This window comes from Mycothermus thermophilus, assembly GCF_041956435.1.
Source record: "Mycothermus thermophilus strain CBS 625.91 unplaced genomic scaffold VTJ04scaffold_1, whole genome shotgun sequence".
Lineage (NCBI taxonomy): Eukaryota > Fungi > Ascomycota > Sordariomycetes > Sordariales > Chaetomiaceae > Mycothermus > Mycothermus thermophilus.
In genome coordinates this window covers 3968113-3984971 of record NW_027191427.1, presented here as the reverse complement: position 1 = coordinate 3984971, position 16859 = coordinate 3968113, and the positions used below count along the sequence as shown (strand labels likewise).

At 56.4% G+C, this 16859-nt stretch overlaps 6 protein-coding genes across 6 annotated transcripts; 3 read left to right on the top strand and 3 right to left on the bottom strand.

The window, feature by feature from the left end:
* Window positions 1-1762: 1762 nt before the first annotated feature.
* On the top strand, window positions 1763-3070 carry VTJ04DRAFT_1481 (uncharacterized protein; the record flags this gene model as incomplete). Its single annotated transcript, XM_069359173.1, has 4 exons — window positions 1763-1939; window positions 2020-2251; window positions 2337-2917; window positions 2981-3070. 4 exons carry the CDS (start codon window positions 1763-1765, stop codon window positions 3068-3070), a joined length of 1080 nt encoding a protein of 359 aa, XP_069224089.1.
* Window positions 3071-4864: 1794 nt separating this feature from the next.
* VTJ04DRAFT_1480 (uncharacterized protein) lies at window positions 4865-8035 on the bottom strand (the record flags this gene model as incomplete). Its single annotated transcript, XM_069359172.1, has 5 exons — window positions 4865-7459; window positions 7511-7665; window positions 7719-7823; window positions 7894-7949; window positions 8010-8035. 5 exons carry the CDS (start codon window positions 8033-8035, stop codon window positions 4865-4867), a joined length of 2937 nt encoding a protein of 978 aa, XP_069224088.1.
* Window positions 8036-8666: 631 nt separating this feature from the next.
* On the top strand, window positions 8667-10169 carry VTJ04DRAFT_1479 (uncharacterized protein; the record flags this gene model as incomplete). Its single annotated transcript, XM_069359170.1, has 1 exon — window positions 8667-10169. The coding sequence occupies one exon, from the start codon at window positions 8667-8669 to the stop codon at window positions 10167-10169; it is 1503 nt and encodes a 500-aa protein (XP_069224087.1).
* Window positions 10170-10699: 530 nt separating this feature from the next.
* Window positions 10700-14627, bottom strand: VTJ04DRAFT_1478 (uncharacterized protein; the record flags this gene model as incomplete). The annotated part of the gene is made up of 3 exons (XM_069359169.1): window positions 10700-11067; window positions 11187-14517; window positions 14625-14627. 3 exons carry the CDS (start codon window positions 14625-14627, stop codon window positions 10700-10702), a joined length of 3702 nt encoding a protein of 1233 aa, XP_069224086.1.
* A 67-nt stretch (window positions 14628-14694) lies between these two features.
* On the bottom strand, window positions 14695-15416 carry VTJ04DRAFT_1477 (uncharacterized protein; the record flags this gene model as incomplete). Its single annotated transcript, XM_069359168.1, has 2 exons — window positions 14695-14881; window positions 15319-15416. 2 exons carry the CDS (start codon window positions 15414-15416, stop codon window positions 14695-14697), a joined length of 285 nt encoding a protein of 94 aa, XP_069224085.1.
* A 124-nt stretch (window positions 15417-15540) lies between these two features.
* On the top strand, window positions 15541-16744 carry VTJ04DRAFT_1476 (uncharacterized protein; the record flags this gene model as incomplete). The annotated part of the gene is made up of 4 exons (XM_069359167.1): window positions 15541-15672; window positions 15744-15795; window positions 15863-16625; window positions 16687-16744. 4 exons carry the CDS (start codon window positions 15541-15543, stop codon window positions 16742-16744), a joined length of 1005 nt encoding a protein of 334 aa, XP_069224084.1.
* Window positions 16745-16859: the final 115 nt, after the last annotated feature.

The window sequence follows — 16859 nt, the reverse complement described above, 5'->3', positions numbered from 1 at the left end:
ATGAACCATCAGGCAAGAACCGAAGGAATACCGTTTCAGAAGAAGAGGCCTCCAAGTTGTGTTGACCTCTGATCCCAAAAGAGAACCGACAATACTGATTACAAACCAGACAACCGACCCCACGAGCCAGTCCAAGTGGACGCCTGATGACTTGTCAGTGTCCCATTGCCGGCCCCGGCTTCATGAAAAGTCCCCGAAATGCTTCGCCTCCTTGCTCGATACCTGCCTTGGGCTCCACCAGAACCTCATCAGCTCTTCACTCTCTCGCTCTCTGCTGCGTTGGCAACCTCCTCTTGCCCACGCCATTGACCTGTCCAACCTCATCCTGATAATGGAATGAATGTTGTTGGGATTTCGTCTTCCCGGAATGTCTGATATGCCCGGCGTCCTGGAGCCCAATGACGTGATCCCCTGCGGTAGAGATGAGCCACGCCCGTGTTTTCGTCTTTGGTTACTTCTTTCTCTTTCGTTACTTTTCGACATTCTTCACTCAGCTATTCTGCTGGCACATAACGTGGAGTTGGGTGTAAGACGCAACCCTCACAAGCCCATTGTATCCGCTAGGACGTGGCGCGGGGGGTCTTGTCAGTCTTATGTTGTCTTTGCTATTTTTGCTCTGTTTGCGGCAACAAGCTGCCTGCCTGCCATAGTCCGTCCTCGAGTCCAAAACAGACAAGACTTTCTTGCCATTGTCATTGACCCGGAAGACGGAGAGACGCAGAGAACCTTGATGTTTTCTCACCGACTCGTGTGCCCTCTCACGTGGCCCTACTTTCTGCACCAAGCCTTGCCAATCTGCACCATGACGACTTGGCTTGCCGGTCTCTTCCTCGCCGTTGGGTCGTCCAACAGGGGCTGATTGGGCCGACCAGGAGCCGGGGCCAGATCCGCATCTGCTCGAGACCAACGGAGCGGAAATCTTCCCGTTTGAGATGACGCTGTGCTGCTTGGTGGGAGATCTCCCGTAGCGCACCGGCCAAGACTTACTCAATGCCTTAAGCCCTGTTCCATATGTCGCCTCCCGTCTCCGGAAACAACAGTCGTTTTGGGGGGGGGGAGGGGGGGGGGGGCGTCGGGTCCGGAACCTCGCTTCGGACAAAGTTTGCCCACTCCATCCGAGTGCTCGTGGTCGAATAAGAGACGTGAAACCTTGCAATGGCTGGCCACTCTCGACAGATAGGTATGGTTCAGACGTCTCCGTGTGTCCGGTTCCTGGTGCTTGTGGGTTCTCTTAGTGGCCCGGCCGGCAATGCTGTTGTTTTTGTTGACCGTTGAAGGCGTTACATGTCCTCGACCACCATCGTGTGCGCCACTCCTGCTCAAGTCCGCCCATGTCATGTGCCTTTCTTCACCTTCAACGTCAACCCGGAAGGCCATGTTTGGTCTCACAGCAAGTCCATGGAAACACTTGTCGTCGATGCTGCTAGACATGCAAAGTCCTACCGGAACGGAGGGCAGAGTTGTTGTGATGCCTTTGTTTTGTCGCTGTATCTTGATGCCCGACCAACACTCTGCTCGAACACATCACTCCGTCATGCGCTGGCAACAACCCCTGGCCCAAAAATGAACATATCCTCCGACTGTCGAGGGCTTTAAATAAAGCCGGGGGTCCTCGACTCCGCCAGCCCCATTGCCCTAGGTCTAGACCAGCATCCAGCACCCATCCGCTTGAACGGCGCACCATCACATCCCACTCCTGGGAAATACGACGACGACGAGCCAAAGGTAAAGGCAAGACGAAGCAGACAGAGAGACATCCACTATGGCGCTCTCACGCAAGTCGAGGCTAGCGAGCCTCTCCCACGTCATGTACACCAATGCCGTTTACTTCCCCAACTATTGCGTCTACAACGGCGACACCCCTGGGCAGCTCAACTATGCATGCATCAACCGCGTCTACTATGCTTATGCCAGCGTGGGCGCTGATGGGCACGTTTTTGTGAGTCTCCCCCCAATTTGCTTCTCCTGCGCTTTACCCACATATCCACCTTACTAACTCCTGAGTTCCTATTTCCACAGCTCCACGATGAATGGGCCGATCTGCACGCGCCGTGTGACGGGTTCCAGGGCGCGTTGGGAGCACTGTTGCACATGAAGCAGAAATATCCCCATCTCCAGGTCTTCCTCTCCATTGGCGGTCCCGGCTCCGCAGATATTTTCCCACTGGTGGCCTCCAACGCCGTCCTCCGCGACCGCTTTGCGCGCTCGGCATGGAAGTTCGCCGAAGCCTCCGGCCTTGACGGCATTGACAGTAAGAGTTTCCCCACCTCTCCCTTCCTCCCTCGTCAAAAACACCTAGTCCATTTGGTAGCTAACTAACTTCCCCCGGCCAAAAGTTTCCTGGTATCCCGCCAACCACGAACAGGGGCGGGATTTCCTGTCCCTCCTGGCTGCCATCCGCGTCTACCTGCCCGAGGACCGCTACCTGACCGCCGCTCTCCCCGCGGTTAAGTCGACCCTCCAGTACATCGACCTCCGCCACGCCGCCGCCGAGTACCTCGACACGCTCAACCTGGTCGCCTACGACTTTTTCGGCGCCAAGTCGTCCCGCTCCGGCCACCACGCGCAGCTCTACGCCATGCGGCCCGAGGAGCCGTCCGTCGACTCGGCCGTCCGCTATCTCGCCGCCTGCGGCGTCCCCGGGAAGAAGGTGCTCGTGGGCATCCCGCTGTATGGCAAGAGCTTTTGGGGCGTCGCCGGGCCGGGGCATAAGCTGAGGAGCTCGGGCAAGGAGATGGTGGAGGTGGAGGATGTGGTGTTTGAGTATAACCAGCTGCCGAGGAAGGGGACCAAGGAGCAGTTGGATAAGCGGGCCGTCGCGGCACAGTGCGTGGGTGGCGATGGCGGGTTCGTGACGTACGATAACCCGGATTCGGTGAAGATCAAAGCTGGGTATTGCAAGCAGAAGGGGTTGGGGGTATGTGTGGCCTTGTTTTCCTTTCCCTCCTTTCTTACCGTTTCTGACGCTGACCTTGAACAGGGCCTGTTCTACTGGAGCGCGCCGTCCGACTCGAGAGATCCCAAACGCAGCTTGATCACCACCGGTTTCAAAGCGCTGCATAGCTCATGATGGAATGAGCTCTTCGGGCACATGGCTCATTTACCTTTCTCTCTCGTTTCGCTCCCATCACATTCTTTTCCGGTTTCCTTCTTCATTGTCTTTCCTATTTTATTCTTGACATAACCCTGAGGATGTATAAATTTTCCCAACATTCTATTGACAACCCGAATGACGACGACGACGAAATGACTTACGACATGACGACATGACGACATGACGACATGATGGCATGACGGGATACCCAAACCAGGGAGGCGTTCAAACCGGTTATAGGGCATGTCTTTCTTTTTCCTTTCCTATTTTCTTTTCTCCTACTCTATTTGTTTCTATCGTTTTTCTTCTCTTTTTCTTTTCTTTATGTTTCACATAAGACATGAACAGGTTAGGATGGATAGATGGAGGCTCAGGCATGGGATAACTTACACTCTGGCTGGGTTGGGTACTACTGGATGGGGCACTTCAGGAGTTTGGATTTTGGGAAATGAAGGACTACAGTACCTTAATACGCACAGGAACATCCCCGGTTCCATGGATTTTATTTGTTACCGAAGATATGTACTACCATCGAGGAAGCTCGATCACCAATTATCATCAAGTTATGGGATCATGAAGAAACGAGTCCAAACCTTTTCTTGCCTCTCATGAAGTATGCCAATAACTATGTGTCTTTGTCATTAGCAGCAATCTGCCACATTTCTCCTTTGGGATTTCTCATTTTCACCTATTCCTTCTCCCACCATCTTGCCATCCAAACTGCATCATGAGGGAAACCTTTGCCACTCAACCCTCACCGCACCCTTGTTTCCACCACTTATAAAGGGCCTAGTCTCCTTCTGAACCTCACACAAACACCCGAACCAGGAAAGGCAAGCTAGTCCGGCCGTTTCCTGCCAACACACCCGAAAAATGGATATCGGCAGGCTTCCCTTTCTGCTAGGTATGCCTGCCGTCTTGCATCATGCCATGCCTCCCAACCTCTCCGACCTCACAAAACCCACGAATCCAGCCTTGATCTGTGGCCGACTCCATGTCAATAATAAGGTACATACCAGGTAGGGTCAGGAAATAGGTAACTTGTGTAACACACCATTAGAAGAGAAAATTGGAAGAGCACAAAAATTGAACACCCACACAAAATAAGAGAGGGACCAACAGACCAGGCTGCAGGAGTACGAAGTAGGTACCTAGGGGTTGGGCTGAAATGTTGAATTCCATTACCGACCTACAATCAGGTGATTAGCTGCCGAGTCAGTTCCCAGTCTTTGGCGTGGCAACACAAACGTCAGGGTCCGGGTACATACAGATGAGCAAGCATAATATGCATTACCGACTGAATGCAGGTCAGGGACTTTGTCGACGTGTGTTCTGCGCCCGACTGTGATGTGCCGCGTGTCTTTCGCCTCGTCGGCTACTTGCAGTGATTGTTGGTCATAGCTGGAAGATGGGTCGGTCAGACATGGCAGATGTTAGGGAGTTACGATTGTTGCTCTGAGAGAGTGTCCTGGGTCTAAAGCTGTCCTGCATGTGTGATTGTAGACTTGAGAAGGCTTTCAAGGACGTCAGGCTAATCGGAAGACATGTGCAAGATATCTCCTGGTTACCCAATCATGGCGAGATACAGTTCGACATCGAGTGCCTCCAGGTCATCCCTTGAATAGCCTCTTAAACAGCAGTATTACTTCTACTACAACACCAAGAACGCCCGCGTCCAACTATTATCTACATCCAACATAACTCAACACTCGAGAACACAATCACAATTATAGACCTGACCCAAAAAGAATATACAACCAAAATCACCACTTAAACCGCAAACCCCATCTCCTCCCGTCCATCACTCGCCACCCTCCCCCACTCCAACAGCAACCTGAACAAGTACACTTGCATATCCTCCCTCCTCAACGCCTTCTCCGCCCACCTCTTCCCCTCCTCCGCGATCCACTTCCCGTCCTCCTCCTTCCCCTTCATCCCCCACCCCCCGCTCGCCGTCGTCGCGCCGCCGCTGACAAGCTTGATCCCGCCCCTCTCCTCCGGCATGCCGGTAAAGTACGCCAGCGTGCCGTGCAGGCCGTGGTACCTGAGGTCGACCGGCACGAAGTGCACCCACGGCAACAGGCGGTCGGTGTACCACTCCTTGAAGATGGACGCCAGGAAAGGAACGGACGCGGAGCGGAGGGTGCGCAGGAGATCGCGCGGCGGGCCGTGGTCCGTGTCGAGGAGCAGGACGTAGCGGCTGCGCAGCGCGTCCTGCATCATGTCCTCGCCCGGCTGGACGACGCGGAACGATGAGTCGATGGTAGCTTGGTCAACGCAGTTACCGGCGCCTGCTCGGCAGGAGGTGTAAGAGGAAAAACCGACGTCGAGGGGCAGGAACCCGTTGAGCCTGCCCGTGGGTACTTGGTACAAGTCGACGCGGTCCTTCTTGGCAACGTCATCGCGGAAGATGAGCTGCACGCGGGAGCGCTCGGACCGCGCGGGTTTGGTAAGCAGGTGGATGAGACGTTCCTGGTGGCCGCCGCGGAACTGCTCGTAAGTGGTGCTCGTGCGGTCGATCTTGCCACGCCAAAAGAATTTCTTTTCTTTGACCTTGAACGGTTCCTCGGGCGGCGGGGGAGGTTCGGTGATGCGGCGTAAGGGCAGGAGGATGTCGGCGTAACTATCGGTTTTGGCACGGCTGAAGACGGGGAGGAGATCCTGGATAGGCCGCAAGTGGGAGGGCGTCATGTAGAAGCTGTGGAGGCGGTAGAGGTCGGGTTGGTGGCAGAGATCCTGGGTCAGCGTCCAGTCGGCAGGATACTGGCCTTTCGAGTGCGGCTTTGCGCATGAAGAACACAAGTCTCGGATGTCCCAGTGTGTGCCCGCTCTGGCCTTGGTTCCAGTGGGACATGTCAGGGCCGTCATTTCGCGGAGTGCCACCACCGAGGTGAAACCGTCTGGACCTTTATCACCCTCGTCAATGGCAGTTTCTCGTTTTGAGCCCCCAGCATTGGGTCCGTTTTGCGTCGTCTCGGAGTCGGAGTTGATGGAAGCCTCTGCCTCAGCGCTCGCTGCCCTGGGGAGCAGCTTGCCGACGCGCCTTCGGTTCGCCTGGTTGACCGCCCTCTGTACTACATCCGCGGGTGCCAGGACTCGGGGACGCTCATCTAAGTTGATGGCCAACTCCATATCCGGCAAGTGCTGGGCAAAGTCCTGAATAAGAGCCACAAGATCATTAATGATGGGCAGATCAGGACTGCTAGGCGGGAGGTTGTGCTTGGCCTTGCCGCCCTGAATCTGGAGAAGGGCTATGGAGGGTTCTTCGGCGGCGCGGCGGATGCCCTCTCGGAGCTGGGACGGGGACACGCCCCAGAAAGGGAGGAGATCGTTCTCGATCTGAGGGAAGTGGTCGATGATGGGCGACTTCTTCTCTCTGGCAAACTCGTACCAGACATCAAATTTCGGAGGCGGCGCTCTTCCGTTGTTGCGCTCCCGGTACTCGTTTACGGCCACCTTGAGTGAGTTGCTCATGGCAGCATTCAGCTGCCAACGGCTGGCTGCTGTGCGGGCATCATAGATGAGCCGGGAGATGGGGTGCTCGTTGACGACCTTGAGAGCCTTGACGGGGGTGTAGATGGTTGCCACCAGGGTAGCGACAACGAGCAAGAAGACGATAAAGGCCCTATGCACGCACACAACCTTAACGACGTTGTTGGCATAGACAAAGAGCGAAAAGCCGACGGAGATGAATGTCAGCGCGAAGTAGACCTTGATAGCGGAAACATTTTCCCAAGTGCCCGTCAAGATGGTACTCTGAACCGCGTGGGTCACGCCAAAGAGGAAAGCAATGGTGGCGACGAGAGTCAGCGGACTGCCTTCGGTAGCCAGGAGGCAGGTAGAGATAAGGAAGGCAGAGACGGCAAGAGCGTCTACGGTGACGTCGAAAGCGTAAAGAGAGTCCAGGCCATGAAAGGAGTAGCTTTCTTGGGCAGCTGGGATGTGCATGCGCGAAGCCCAGTAGAAAATAGTGCTGCCGAGAGCAACGGCTAGGAGGAGTCCACTCAAGGTCTTCAGACGGTGCTTGGTGGTCCGACACCAGACCAAGATGCGCCACAGGGCGATGATGATGAGAGTGTCGAGCAGGAGGCCAGTCCACTGGAAGAAGATGATGAGGGCCCTCGGGTCGCTGGAGGCGCAGAAGAAGGTCGACCGCTGGTCCTGGGATACGGCCATGTACGTGCCCAGCGAGAGCAACACCACGGACAGGGTCAAGGATGTCCGAGACTCGGTAAACCAGCTTCCCAGGGCATCGACAATGGTCATGCCCATATCATCATGATCATCGGCATCCGGGGCAGAGCCTGGGCGGGTCCTGCGGCCAGGAAGCAGTTCGTAGAGAAGGACCAAAAGGGGCAGGAAAGCCTAGTTGGGGTCAGCGGAGAGCAGAGGCAAGGTGACCAGGAGGAGACTCACCTCGATGCCCTGGGTGGAGCATTGCAGATCGAAGGAAACTCGATGGAACAGTTCGAGGCGCAAGAGGATGGCAATGACTAGGCCCGGGAAGAAAAATCTCCTGGGCTTCTGGGGCAGGTTGAGCCGCTTTGGTTTTGACGGAAGAAGTTCATCGTCTAATGGGGGGTCAGCATAGCCTTCATGAGGACAATGTCAATCAGGGGCATACCGAAGCGGCCATTGTTCCCGGGAAGCCATGAGGAACCAAAGCTTGCGATGTAGCAAGAGGCAGAAGCGATGATGAAAACCAGGAGGGATGAAAGTCTCGGATGCTCTGTGGATGGTCAGGTCAGCAAGGGTGGATTGATGAGACGTGTTAAGAATTGCGAGTAATTTCTGCTCACCAATGACCAAGTGGTCCTCAAGATTATGGGCAATCCATAGAAAAGATGTGACGGCACTGGTATAGATGAGTTAGCCTTTGACTTTGATTCAGATGAAATGCAGATTCAGTGCCTACCATAGAGCCGTCAGTTGGGTTGACATGGCCCAGGGGTGGTCAAGAGTTGCGAGCCGAGCAAGACTTTGCCCGGACCGCCAGATGATCCAGATACATCAACTGGGCAGCCGGAGAAAAATCCCAAAAATAATGACCGGGGGTGTTGATCTGATGTCTGAGTTGTTGTTTTTTGGGGTTTCGGTGTTTTTGAGCCTCAACTTTGTGACTTAGTATTGTTGAGACAGCCAGGGGGGATTGAGATAGGTTGTGGATGCACGAGGCTGAGGTGTCCTGTGGCAAGGGGGTTGAAGACGCCGCAACGCCCCTGCGTTGGAACCCTGAACCCTGGGATTAGCCCCTGTATGCCCTGGGAAGAAACCCTCCATTCCCCGAGAATTCGGGAACTGGACGGATGCGCTCAGCAATCTTCTGGAATCTGCATGAGATCGATCACCTTCACTTCAGCCGCGTCGCGTGTCCTAGACTTCCACTTTTGGGCTGACTTGGGCCTCGTATTTCTCAAAGATAAAAAATCCAGTCCCTTTCCATCTCGTCTTCCTTATCTACGCTGTAAAAAGCCACACTGCACAATCACCTCCCTGAGGTAGCCTGGGACATTCCATGAACCTTGAACCATCGGCCATAGTATCTCATCTCAACGTCTAAGTGTCACATCTCATGGCCGGCATCAAGACAGGCCCCTCCTCCCGGGGCCTGCACTTGATCTACATCCCCGCCGTCTGCATCTTGATCGCCTTCCTCGGCTACTTCTCCCAGTTCCTCTTCAACTCGGATCCAAACATCGCGCCTGGACCTCTCACCCGCCGCCAGACTCTTACCTTCAACGCCCTGCTCATCTGTCTCTGGTGGTGCTACTATTCTGCATGCACTGTTGACCCGGGACGCTATGTCTTCCCCAAAGATACGTCACGACCATCCTCCTCAGCCTCCAACGATGCCCGTCCCGAGCAGCAGCAGCAGCCAGCCATCCCAACCAAACGCTGGTGCAAGAAGTGCAACGCTCCCAAACCCCTCCGCGCCCATCACTGCCGCCACTGCGCCCGCTGCATCCCCAAGATGGACCACCACTGCCCCTGGACCGGCAACTGCGTCTCCATGCAATCCTTCCCGGACTTCCTCCGCTTCCTGGTCTACGCCAACCTCGGCCTCTGGTATCTGGGCTTCCTCCTCTGGCCTCGTCTCCGCGCCATCTGGGGCGACCGCCATCTCCCCGCCTACCTGGGCCCTTCGGCCGGCAGCCTGGTCGGCCTGGCCCTGCTGACGATCGTCCACTTCGTCACCTCCGCCGCCCTCCTAGTCATGCTCGTCACCACCGTCCGCTCCTGGCTGACCAACTGCACCATGATCGAGGCCTGGGAAATCGAGCGCCACGAAGCCGCCGTGGCGCGCACCGAGACCGGGGATGATTACGAAACCTCCTCAGGACATGGCAGTAACGACCCTTTCTGGGCCGACGACGCCTCCGTCCTGCGCGCCCGACTCTCCCGCATCGAGTTTCCTTACGACATCGGCATCTTCGCCAACATGGCCCAGGCCATGGGCACGCGCAACCCCTTGCGCTGGTTCTTGCCCGTGTTCGGCGGCCACCCGGTCGTCGACAACTCCCGCCCCGGGGTCGGTGCCGGTTGGCGCTGGGAAGAAAACGGCTTCAACGACCTCCCCGGCATGTGGCCGCCGCCGGATCCGGACAAGATGCGCCGCGAGGCCGCGTTGCAGCGGCGCCACCCGCGGGAAGGGGAGAAGATAGGGGGTGTGATCGCCGACTACGACATTTACCAGACACCCGAGGAGCTCAAGGCGGCGTTTGCGAGGAGGCAGCAGGAGGATTTGTTGCGCCGCCAGAGGTTACGGGAGAGACAACAACAGCAGCACCAGCAAGGGCACGGGCAGGGGAGGATCATCGCAGAGTTGGAGGAGATAGATGGAGGTGGGGGTTACGAGCCGTGGACCAACTCGGAAGGTGAACGGCTCTGGGACTACGGCGTCGACGAGGATGTCGAGGAGGATCGTCTCCCGTCGCCCGAGTCGGCTCACAAAGAACGGAATGACCCCAACGACAACTCCTACTACTACGGCCAAAACAACAACGAGGACGATGATGTGCCGTTGGCTGAGCTGATCCGCCGGAGGAAGGTTTTGACAAAAGATGGTGAATGGTGACGAGGACCGGAAACATGAACAGTATGAGAGCTACAGCATCTTTCTCTATATAATAATCTAGTGGTAATTCGTCATTCCCGACCCTTCTACCACAGCAGGGAAGCAGCAACACCAAATTTCCAGAACTTTGCCCCCCCTTGATCCCCAACGCAGAGAGTCTCTGGATGTTAGAGGAAATTCCACCGCCTCACCACTTCACGAGAGGCTTCGAGAGAAGACCACACACACATTAAACCGCTGCACCTGAATGATGGAGGCAGAAAAATAAACCATCGCTTACCATCCATCTCCATGCCCATGATGAACCATCAATATCCCACGTCATGCAAAAAACCCGAATGTAACTCCAAAATCAGGTCTTCCAGCCCCTGGACGAGCCTGCTTCAACTTAAACTACTAAGAAGCAAAAGTCGAAGCGAAGAACTAGGTTTAGTTTACCGCCTTCCCGTTACTACAACCACCAACCCCCATCCATCATCACCATCACCGCCTCTACAACCCCACTCAACTCCCCTCATTTCTCAACATCTTCACCAATCATCATCCGGATCATCCCTCTTCGCCGCCATCGCGTTCTTCCTCGCCAACAGCGCATCCGCCAGGCTCCCCGCCAGGCTCGGCGTGGGCGTGTTGCTGCGGCTGCTTCCCGACGCGTCGGTCCCGTTGAGGCTCATGCCCGAGTCGCGCGCCTGCAGCGTGCTTGCGGCCGTCGGTTTCTTGTTCACCGTGGGCCGTTTGGCAGGCGGTTGGGGAGCCGCTGGCTTAGCCTTGCCGTTGGAAGGCGGGGGAGGGGGTGGCGGGCGCGTCGTGGCAGCTGGCGGTGGGGGAGGAGCTTGTTCTTCGACGTAGGCCGCGGGGACCCAGGCGGAGCGACCGTCGAGTTTGCCGAGCCACCAGCCTGTTGTTTTTGAAAGTTGCGTTAGTCACTGGTTTCTGGGTCACGACACGGGTCGGAATTGGGCGGCTGCTATGCTGGAAAGTAGGAAAATTTCAATGGAAAGGAAAAAAGTAACTCACCATTATTCTCCTTTTGTACAATCTCAATCAACATGCCCGCCTTGACCGTCAACTCGTTATCCCTCTGGCCCGTGAAATCGTACAAAACCTTGGCCATAATCTTCGGCTTCGCAGCTGCCGCAGGGGGCGGCGGTGGCGGTGCGCGAATCGAGGAATTGGACTGTTGCCGTGTGTGCGACGGCAGTGTTGTCGTCGTCGCCGCCGCGGCCGCCGCTGCCGCAGCGGCCGCGGGCTGTGGCACGGGTCTTGATGACGCTGCCGCCGTGCTGATCGGGTTGGCGACAGGGGCAGGACCTGCCGACGGCCTTGGCTGGGCGGCGCGGTTCGCAGGGAACCTCGACGGTCTACCTCCCGGACCGCCCGGCTTGATGAGTTTGCCCTTGGTGATGGGTCTTGGAGGCATGGGCTTGCCCTTAGGCGTCGGCTTCGAGACGGAATTCGCAGGCTCGCCCTGAGAGGTATGCACAGCACCCGACTTGTAAAAGTCGATTTGGGTCGGCGCGTCTTTGAGCACCTTGACGATTTGCATCTTGCCCGGCTTCTTGGCGTATTCGATGGTCTGACCGATGCGAAGGTCGAACCCGCCGGGCATGACACGCTTCATCTGGGTGAACATCTCGGTCTTGAAGACGCAGTTGAGGAGAGGATCCGGCTCTTGCGGGGAACCGACGCCGAGCGAAAACCAGTCGTCCCGACAAGAGGAAGTGCCGATGTACTTGATCGCACCCAGCGGAATGGAGCGCTCGACGATGATCTGTACTTGGTTGTTTGCGCCGAGAACCTGGGCGACGATGTAATACTTCGAATTGGTCACGATCAGAATGCGCGGGCTCGGCTTGCTGGAGCGGCCGAATTTGGCCTCAAGAATCTCGCCGCGGCAAGAGAAGACGGCGCGCTCGTTGCTGCCGAGCTGGATGGCGTTGCGGACCTGAGCGCCAGGGCCCGTAGTGGCGTTGATGCCCAGGTAGTCGCCGAGGAAGCGGCGCGAACCGAGAAGGCTCATGCGACGACGTTCCTTGCGACCGCCGAGCAGCTGGTGGCCTTCGTCGCGGAGCTTCAGGAACTCGGCGCCCGTGCGCTTCTTGCGCCAGAACCGCTGGATGCGGGTCGCGGCTTCGGCACGGTACGCCAGGTAAGCGCGCCACATCCGTTGGATACGCGTGGCCATGTTGTGCCAGTAGCGGTCGCGCATGTGCTCAAGAGCAAAGAGCGTCTCGGGGGACTTGATAAAGGCCTTGGTGACACCGAGCTGCCACTCCTCCTGCGGAATGCTCGTATCCTTGAGAATCTGCTTGACAGCGGCCTCATATGTGCCCTGCCAAATGTATTCGCCGGCATATGAGGTGGCTGGAGACAGGAGGAAGAAGCGGTCGACGAACTTCTCGAAGGACTGGCGGTAGGCGAAGCCGGCGCGACGGATGCGCACGTTTTCCTGGAGACCGAGATACTTGATCTGGTGCAGGACATTGGGCACATTGTACTCGGTCGGCGACTTGTTTTCGTTGGGCTTGATGGTGCGGATGTAAGAGGGCTGGCACTTCATCAGTGTGTCCACGAGAGCGTTGGCCGAGGCCTTGATGCGGTCGCCGGCCGAGGGTGGCTGCTTGCGGTTGTCATTGTCAACTTGATGGGGGAAGAGCTGGTGCAGGAACTTGTTCTGGCTAGCCTGAACCAGGTTCAGAACGCCCTTGAGCAGCTGGTCCTTGTTCTTGTCCGTGATACCGTCCACCGTATACGTGACGTCGCCGGCGTAGTGCTTGATGATGAAGCCGCCCTGACGTGCGGTCAAGTGCGGGTTCGACATCCCATTGATGCTCTGCATGAAGGTACGATCGCAGGCAGCGGGGTCGGCATGAGCTGTCTTGGTGGCGTCCTTCATGGCCGAGAAAATGCCTGGAGGCCGGGTCGACTCAATAAGGTCGCAAACGATCTTGTTGTCAAAGTACTTGATAGGCGTCCACTTGATCTGCTCGCGGGCATACTCCTCTTGCTCGGCCTTGAGGGTCAGCTGGATGAAGATCTGCTGCAACTTTTCGTTGACATAATTGATGCAAAGCTGCTCGAAACTGTTGCGCTCGAAGATCTCGAAGCCGTAGATGTCGAGGATGCCGATTGTATTGGCAGTGGACTGACGGGCGCGCAAAGACTGGTTGATGCGTTCGACGATCCAGTCGAATAGGTTGTTGTAGATGGCCTTGGCAAGGGCGTCACGAATGGCGGTGGCCTGGGCGACGTTGGCAGGCGACTCGATGACTTCGCCGCTGCGGGGCGTGAGAACGCGGATGGTAATAGCGCGGACGAGGCTTGCCGGGTCGACCTCGAGGAGATAGGCCAAAAAGTCGACGACGGACTGGTCTGAGACAGCGGCATAGCCGTGCTCATCCTCGCGGAAGACAAGATTACCAGTCCACAGTATGGCGGCCAACATGCGGAAGATGCTATCTTGTTCCGCCTGAGTAAGGCCGATGACTTTCATGGCATTCAAGGTGTCCTCGAAGTCGGCCAAGTCGTCGATACCGTCAACATCAAGGCACTTGGAGCGGCTGGTATAGATGTACGTTTCAGGCTTCTGAACGCCAAACTGCTCCCGGTAGCGCTGCGGGGCGCCCTTAGTGAACTGGTAAAAGATGTGGAAGTTGCGCTCATTGGTGATCTGGCCGACGACGCGGGACTTTTCCAGGAGGTAGTTTGTGATGTCGGCGCCCACCGGCTCGCCCTGAGCGTTGAAGTGAATCTGCAGGTACTTTCCAAAGCGCGACGAGTTGTTATTGCGCAGGGTTTTTGCGTTACCGAAGGACTCGAGCAGAGGGTTGGTGGCCAGGACCATGTCCTTGATCTGCTGGATATCGCTGCCTTCAGCGCCTCCTGAGACGTTCGCGATGTATTGCATAATGCGCTTGGCGGCCTCGGTCTTGCCGGCGCCCGACTCTCCTGAGATGATCACGCACTGGTTGTCCCGGTAGGCCTTCATGTTGTAGTAGGCCGACTCAGCAATGGCGAAGACGTGTGGTGGCATCTCGAGGCGGTTCTTGCCGCGGTAGCTCTGCAGGACCTGGTCTGTGTAAATGCCTAGGTCGCGGAAAGGGTTGACTGAGACCAGCACATGGCCAATGTAGGTGTAAATCTCGCCGGCCTCAAAGCGCTTCTTGAGGTTTTCGTTGATTGCTTCATTGGAGACGGTGCGCAGGAGGGTTAGATCTGAGACGCCGATCTCTTTCTTCTTGGTGGTGTCGAAAGTGGCCTTCTTGGGCTTGCTCGAGCTGGCCTGGCCACCGCCGGCGGCGGCGCGTTCGGCCTTCGCGGCCTTGTCTTTCGCACGTCGAGTGATACCCTGTGGGAGTCGGGGCGGTTAGGTAAGTCCAAGGTACCTAGGTTTGCAGCGCAACTATCGCGGGACCACCACAGGTTAGGCCTAATCAGGAGAGTGGTGGTGCTCACCATGGCGGGCCAGTCATGCACGTGTTATCCAGCAACACGGCAGCAATGAAGGGATCTGTAGACTTCGAAATTATGTGCGGCGTAAATCCGAGGGTCTGGTAGAGCTGGCCTCGAAAGGGAGATAGATCGAGACAGTCGGCGAGGCGGCGCGGAGGATTGGGGGTGGTTCGATATGCGGTACTTGGAGGAGAGTGAAATCAAGATGGATAGCGCCGGGAACTCTGGAAACCAAGGTCAGGTCGTTAACAGAGCCCAACCTGGAATGTTTGTTGTAAGTTCCAATTTCAAGAAAATGTGGCGGCGGCTGGTGATGGGATGGAGATGAGGTGGGACCCGACGTTCGGTGGAAGTTCCCGGGCCGTCGAGTGCGGCGGTGCCTGACGCTGGCTCCTGTGCCGCGTATCACCTCCGGGCAGTGACGAAAGGAGGCCGTCCAGTCCGCCCGCCAAGACCGGCAAGGAGATTGGTGGGGCAGACAACAGGGAAGTTTGGGGTTCTATAAGATGACTTCCAGGGTTAGAGATGATTAATTCTATTTATCTCTTGCGGTAGAAAGCGAGATAGATCCATTGAGAACTAATAAAAGCTTTTGCCTTCGATGCTCTGGTAGGTTTAATCAAGTTCGGTTTGCAAAAGAGGTTCCAATCTTGGAGCTCTATGTAATACTACGTACGATGTACTCCATACCCCTAACCCTTCGCAAACCAAATCCTGTGTTCTGGGATCCTGCTCAGTTTGCCCCTGACACAGGCTGCCACATGGATGCTCCAGCGCACTGACGCTCTGCATCATTGCGGGGCGCGACTGCGACTCCAACCACGACTCGATCGCGTAGGTTCAATCTCCGGGCGCCTTTCATCTTTGAACCTTGGGCAACTGTGAGCATTCATAGATAGCAATTACCAATGCCTCCAACATGAAGTCCCCTTCGCAAGGGATGCTCGGGCGCTTTGCCCCGTTGCCATTGTTCTTCCTGGCTTTCATCTTTCTTGCTCCTGCTGCAGCTTCAATTGGTGACCAGCTGCCCGAGTTCAAGAAGTGTGTCGAGGTCAGTTCCCATTCTCATTCATTAAGGTACCTTGTCGTGGGCTCAATTGGCTGACTGTAATTCAACTCCAGATATGCAAGTATGAGAATTGCGGTCCAGACGCTCTCCATCAGACTCCAATCCGTAAGATTTGACAATCCCCTCTCATGAACCTCACTTGTACATCCAGCCCAACTGACACTCCTCCCAGCCCTTCACCGTCGCCTCCTCCTCTGGACCTGTCCCTCTGAATGCGACTACACCTGCCAACAAATCATCACCGCCCAACGCATCGAGTCTGGCCAGCCCGTCGTCCAATTCTACGGCAAATGGCCCTTCGTCCGCTTCCTCGGCATGCAGGAGCCCTTCAGCGTGCTCTTCTCGCTGGGCAACCTGGCCGCGCACGTCTATGGCCTGCGCACGCAGGTCAGGCCGCGCATTCCTGCCGCCTTCACCATGCGGCCCTTCTATGAGTTCCTCGCCAAGCTGGGCATGGTGACCTGGACGTTCAGCGCCATTTTTCACACGCGCGACTTCCAAATCACCGAGCAGCTGGATTATTTCGCGGCGGGCGCGTCGGTGCTGTACGGCATGTACTATGCTGCAGTGCGCCTGTTTCGGTGGGATCGGCCGACCGAGACCGCGCGGAGGGCGCTGCGCAGGTGGACGGCCTTGTGCCTGGGTTTGTATATTTGTCATGTCGGGTATCTGAGGCTGTGGAGGTGGGATTATACCTACAACATGCTGGCGTGCGTCCTGTGTGGCGTCGTGCAGAATATCTTGTGGTGTTCTCTGGCCTGGGTGCGGTATCGGCAGACAAGGCAGCCCTGGGCGCTGTGGCCAGTGGTAGTGGTATTCTGGGTGCTTGGGGCCATGAGTTTGGAGCTGTTTGACTTTCCGCCGCTCTGGGCAGCCATCGATGCCCACAGCTTATGGCATCTGGGGACGATTCCGCCGGCGGTCTTGTTTTATCAGTAAGTGGCTGTTCCTTTGCTAGTTTTGATGTTACTCATGCCGGGCTAACTTGGGGATTAGCTTCTTGGTGAAAGATGCACAAGATGTGATGGCGCGTAGTGCCAGGCTCAAGGCGTAATAATAGTCGAGAACAAGATTCCGTATACATAGAACTAGCTGAAGAGAGATGGGTAACGTTCTGCCCACACTAATACCCGAGGGACAACAGGACGTAATACCAAGCATGCCTCCAA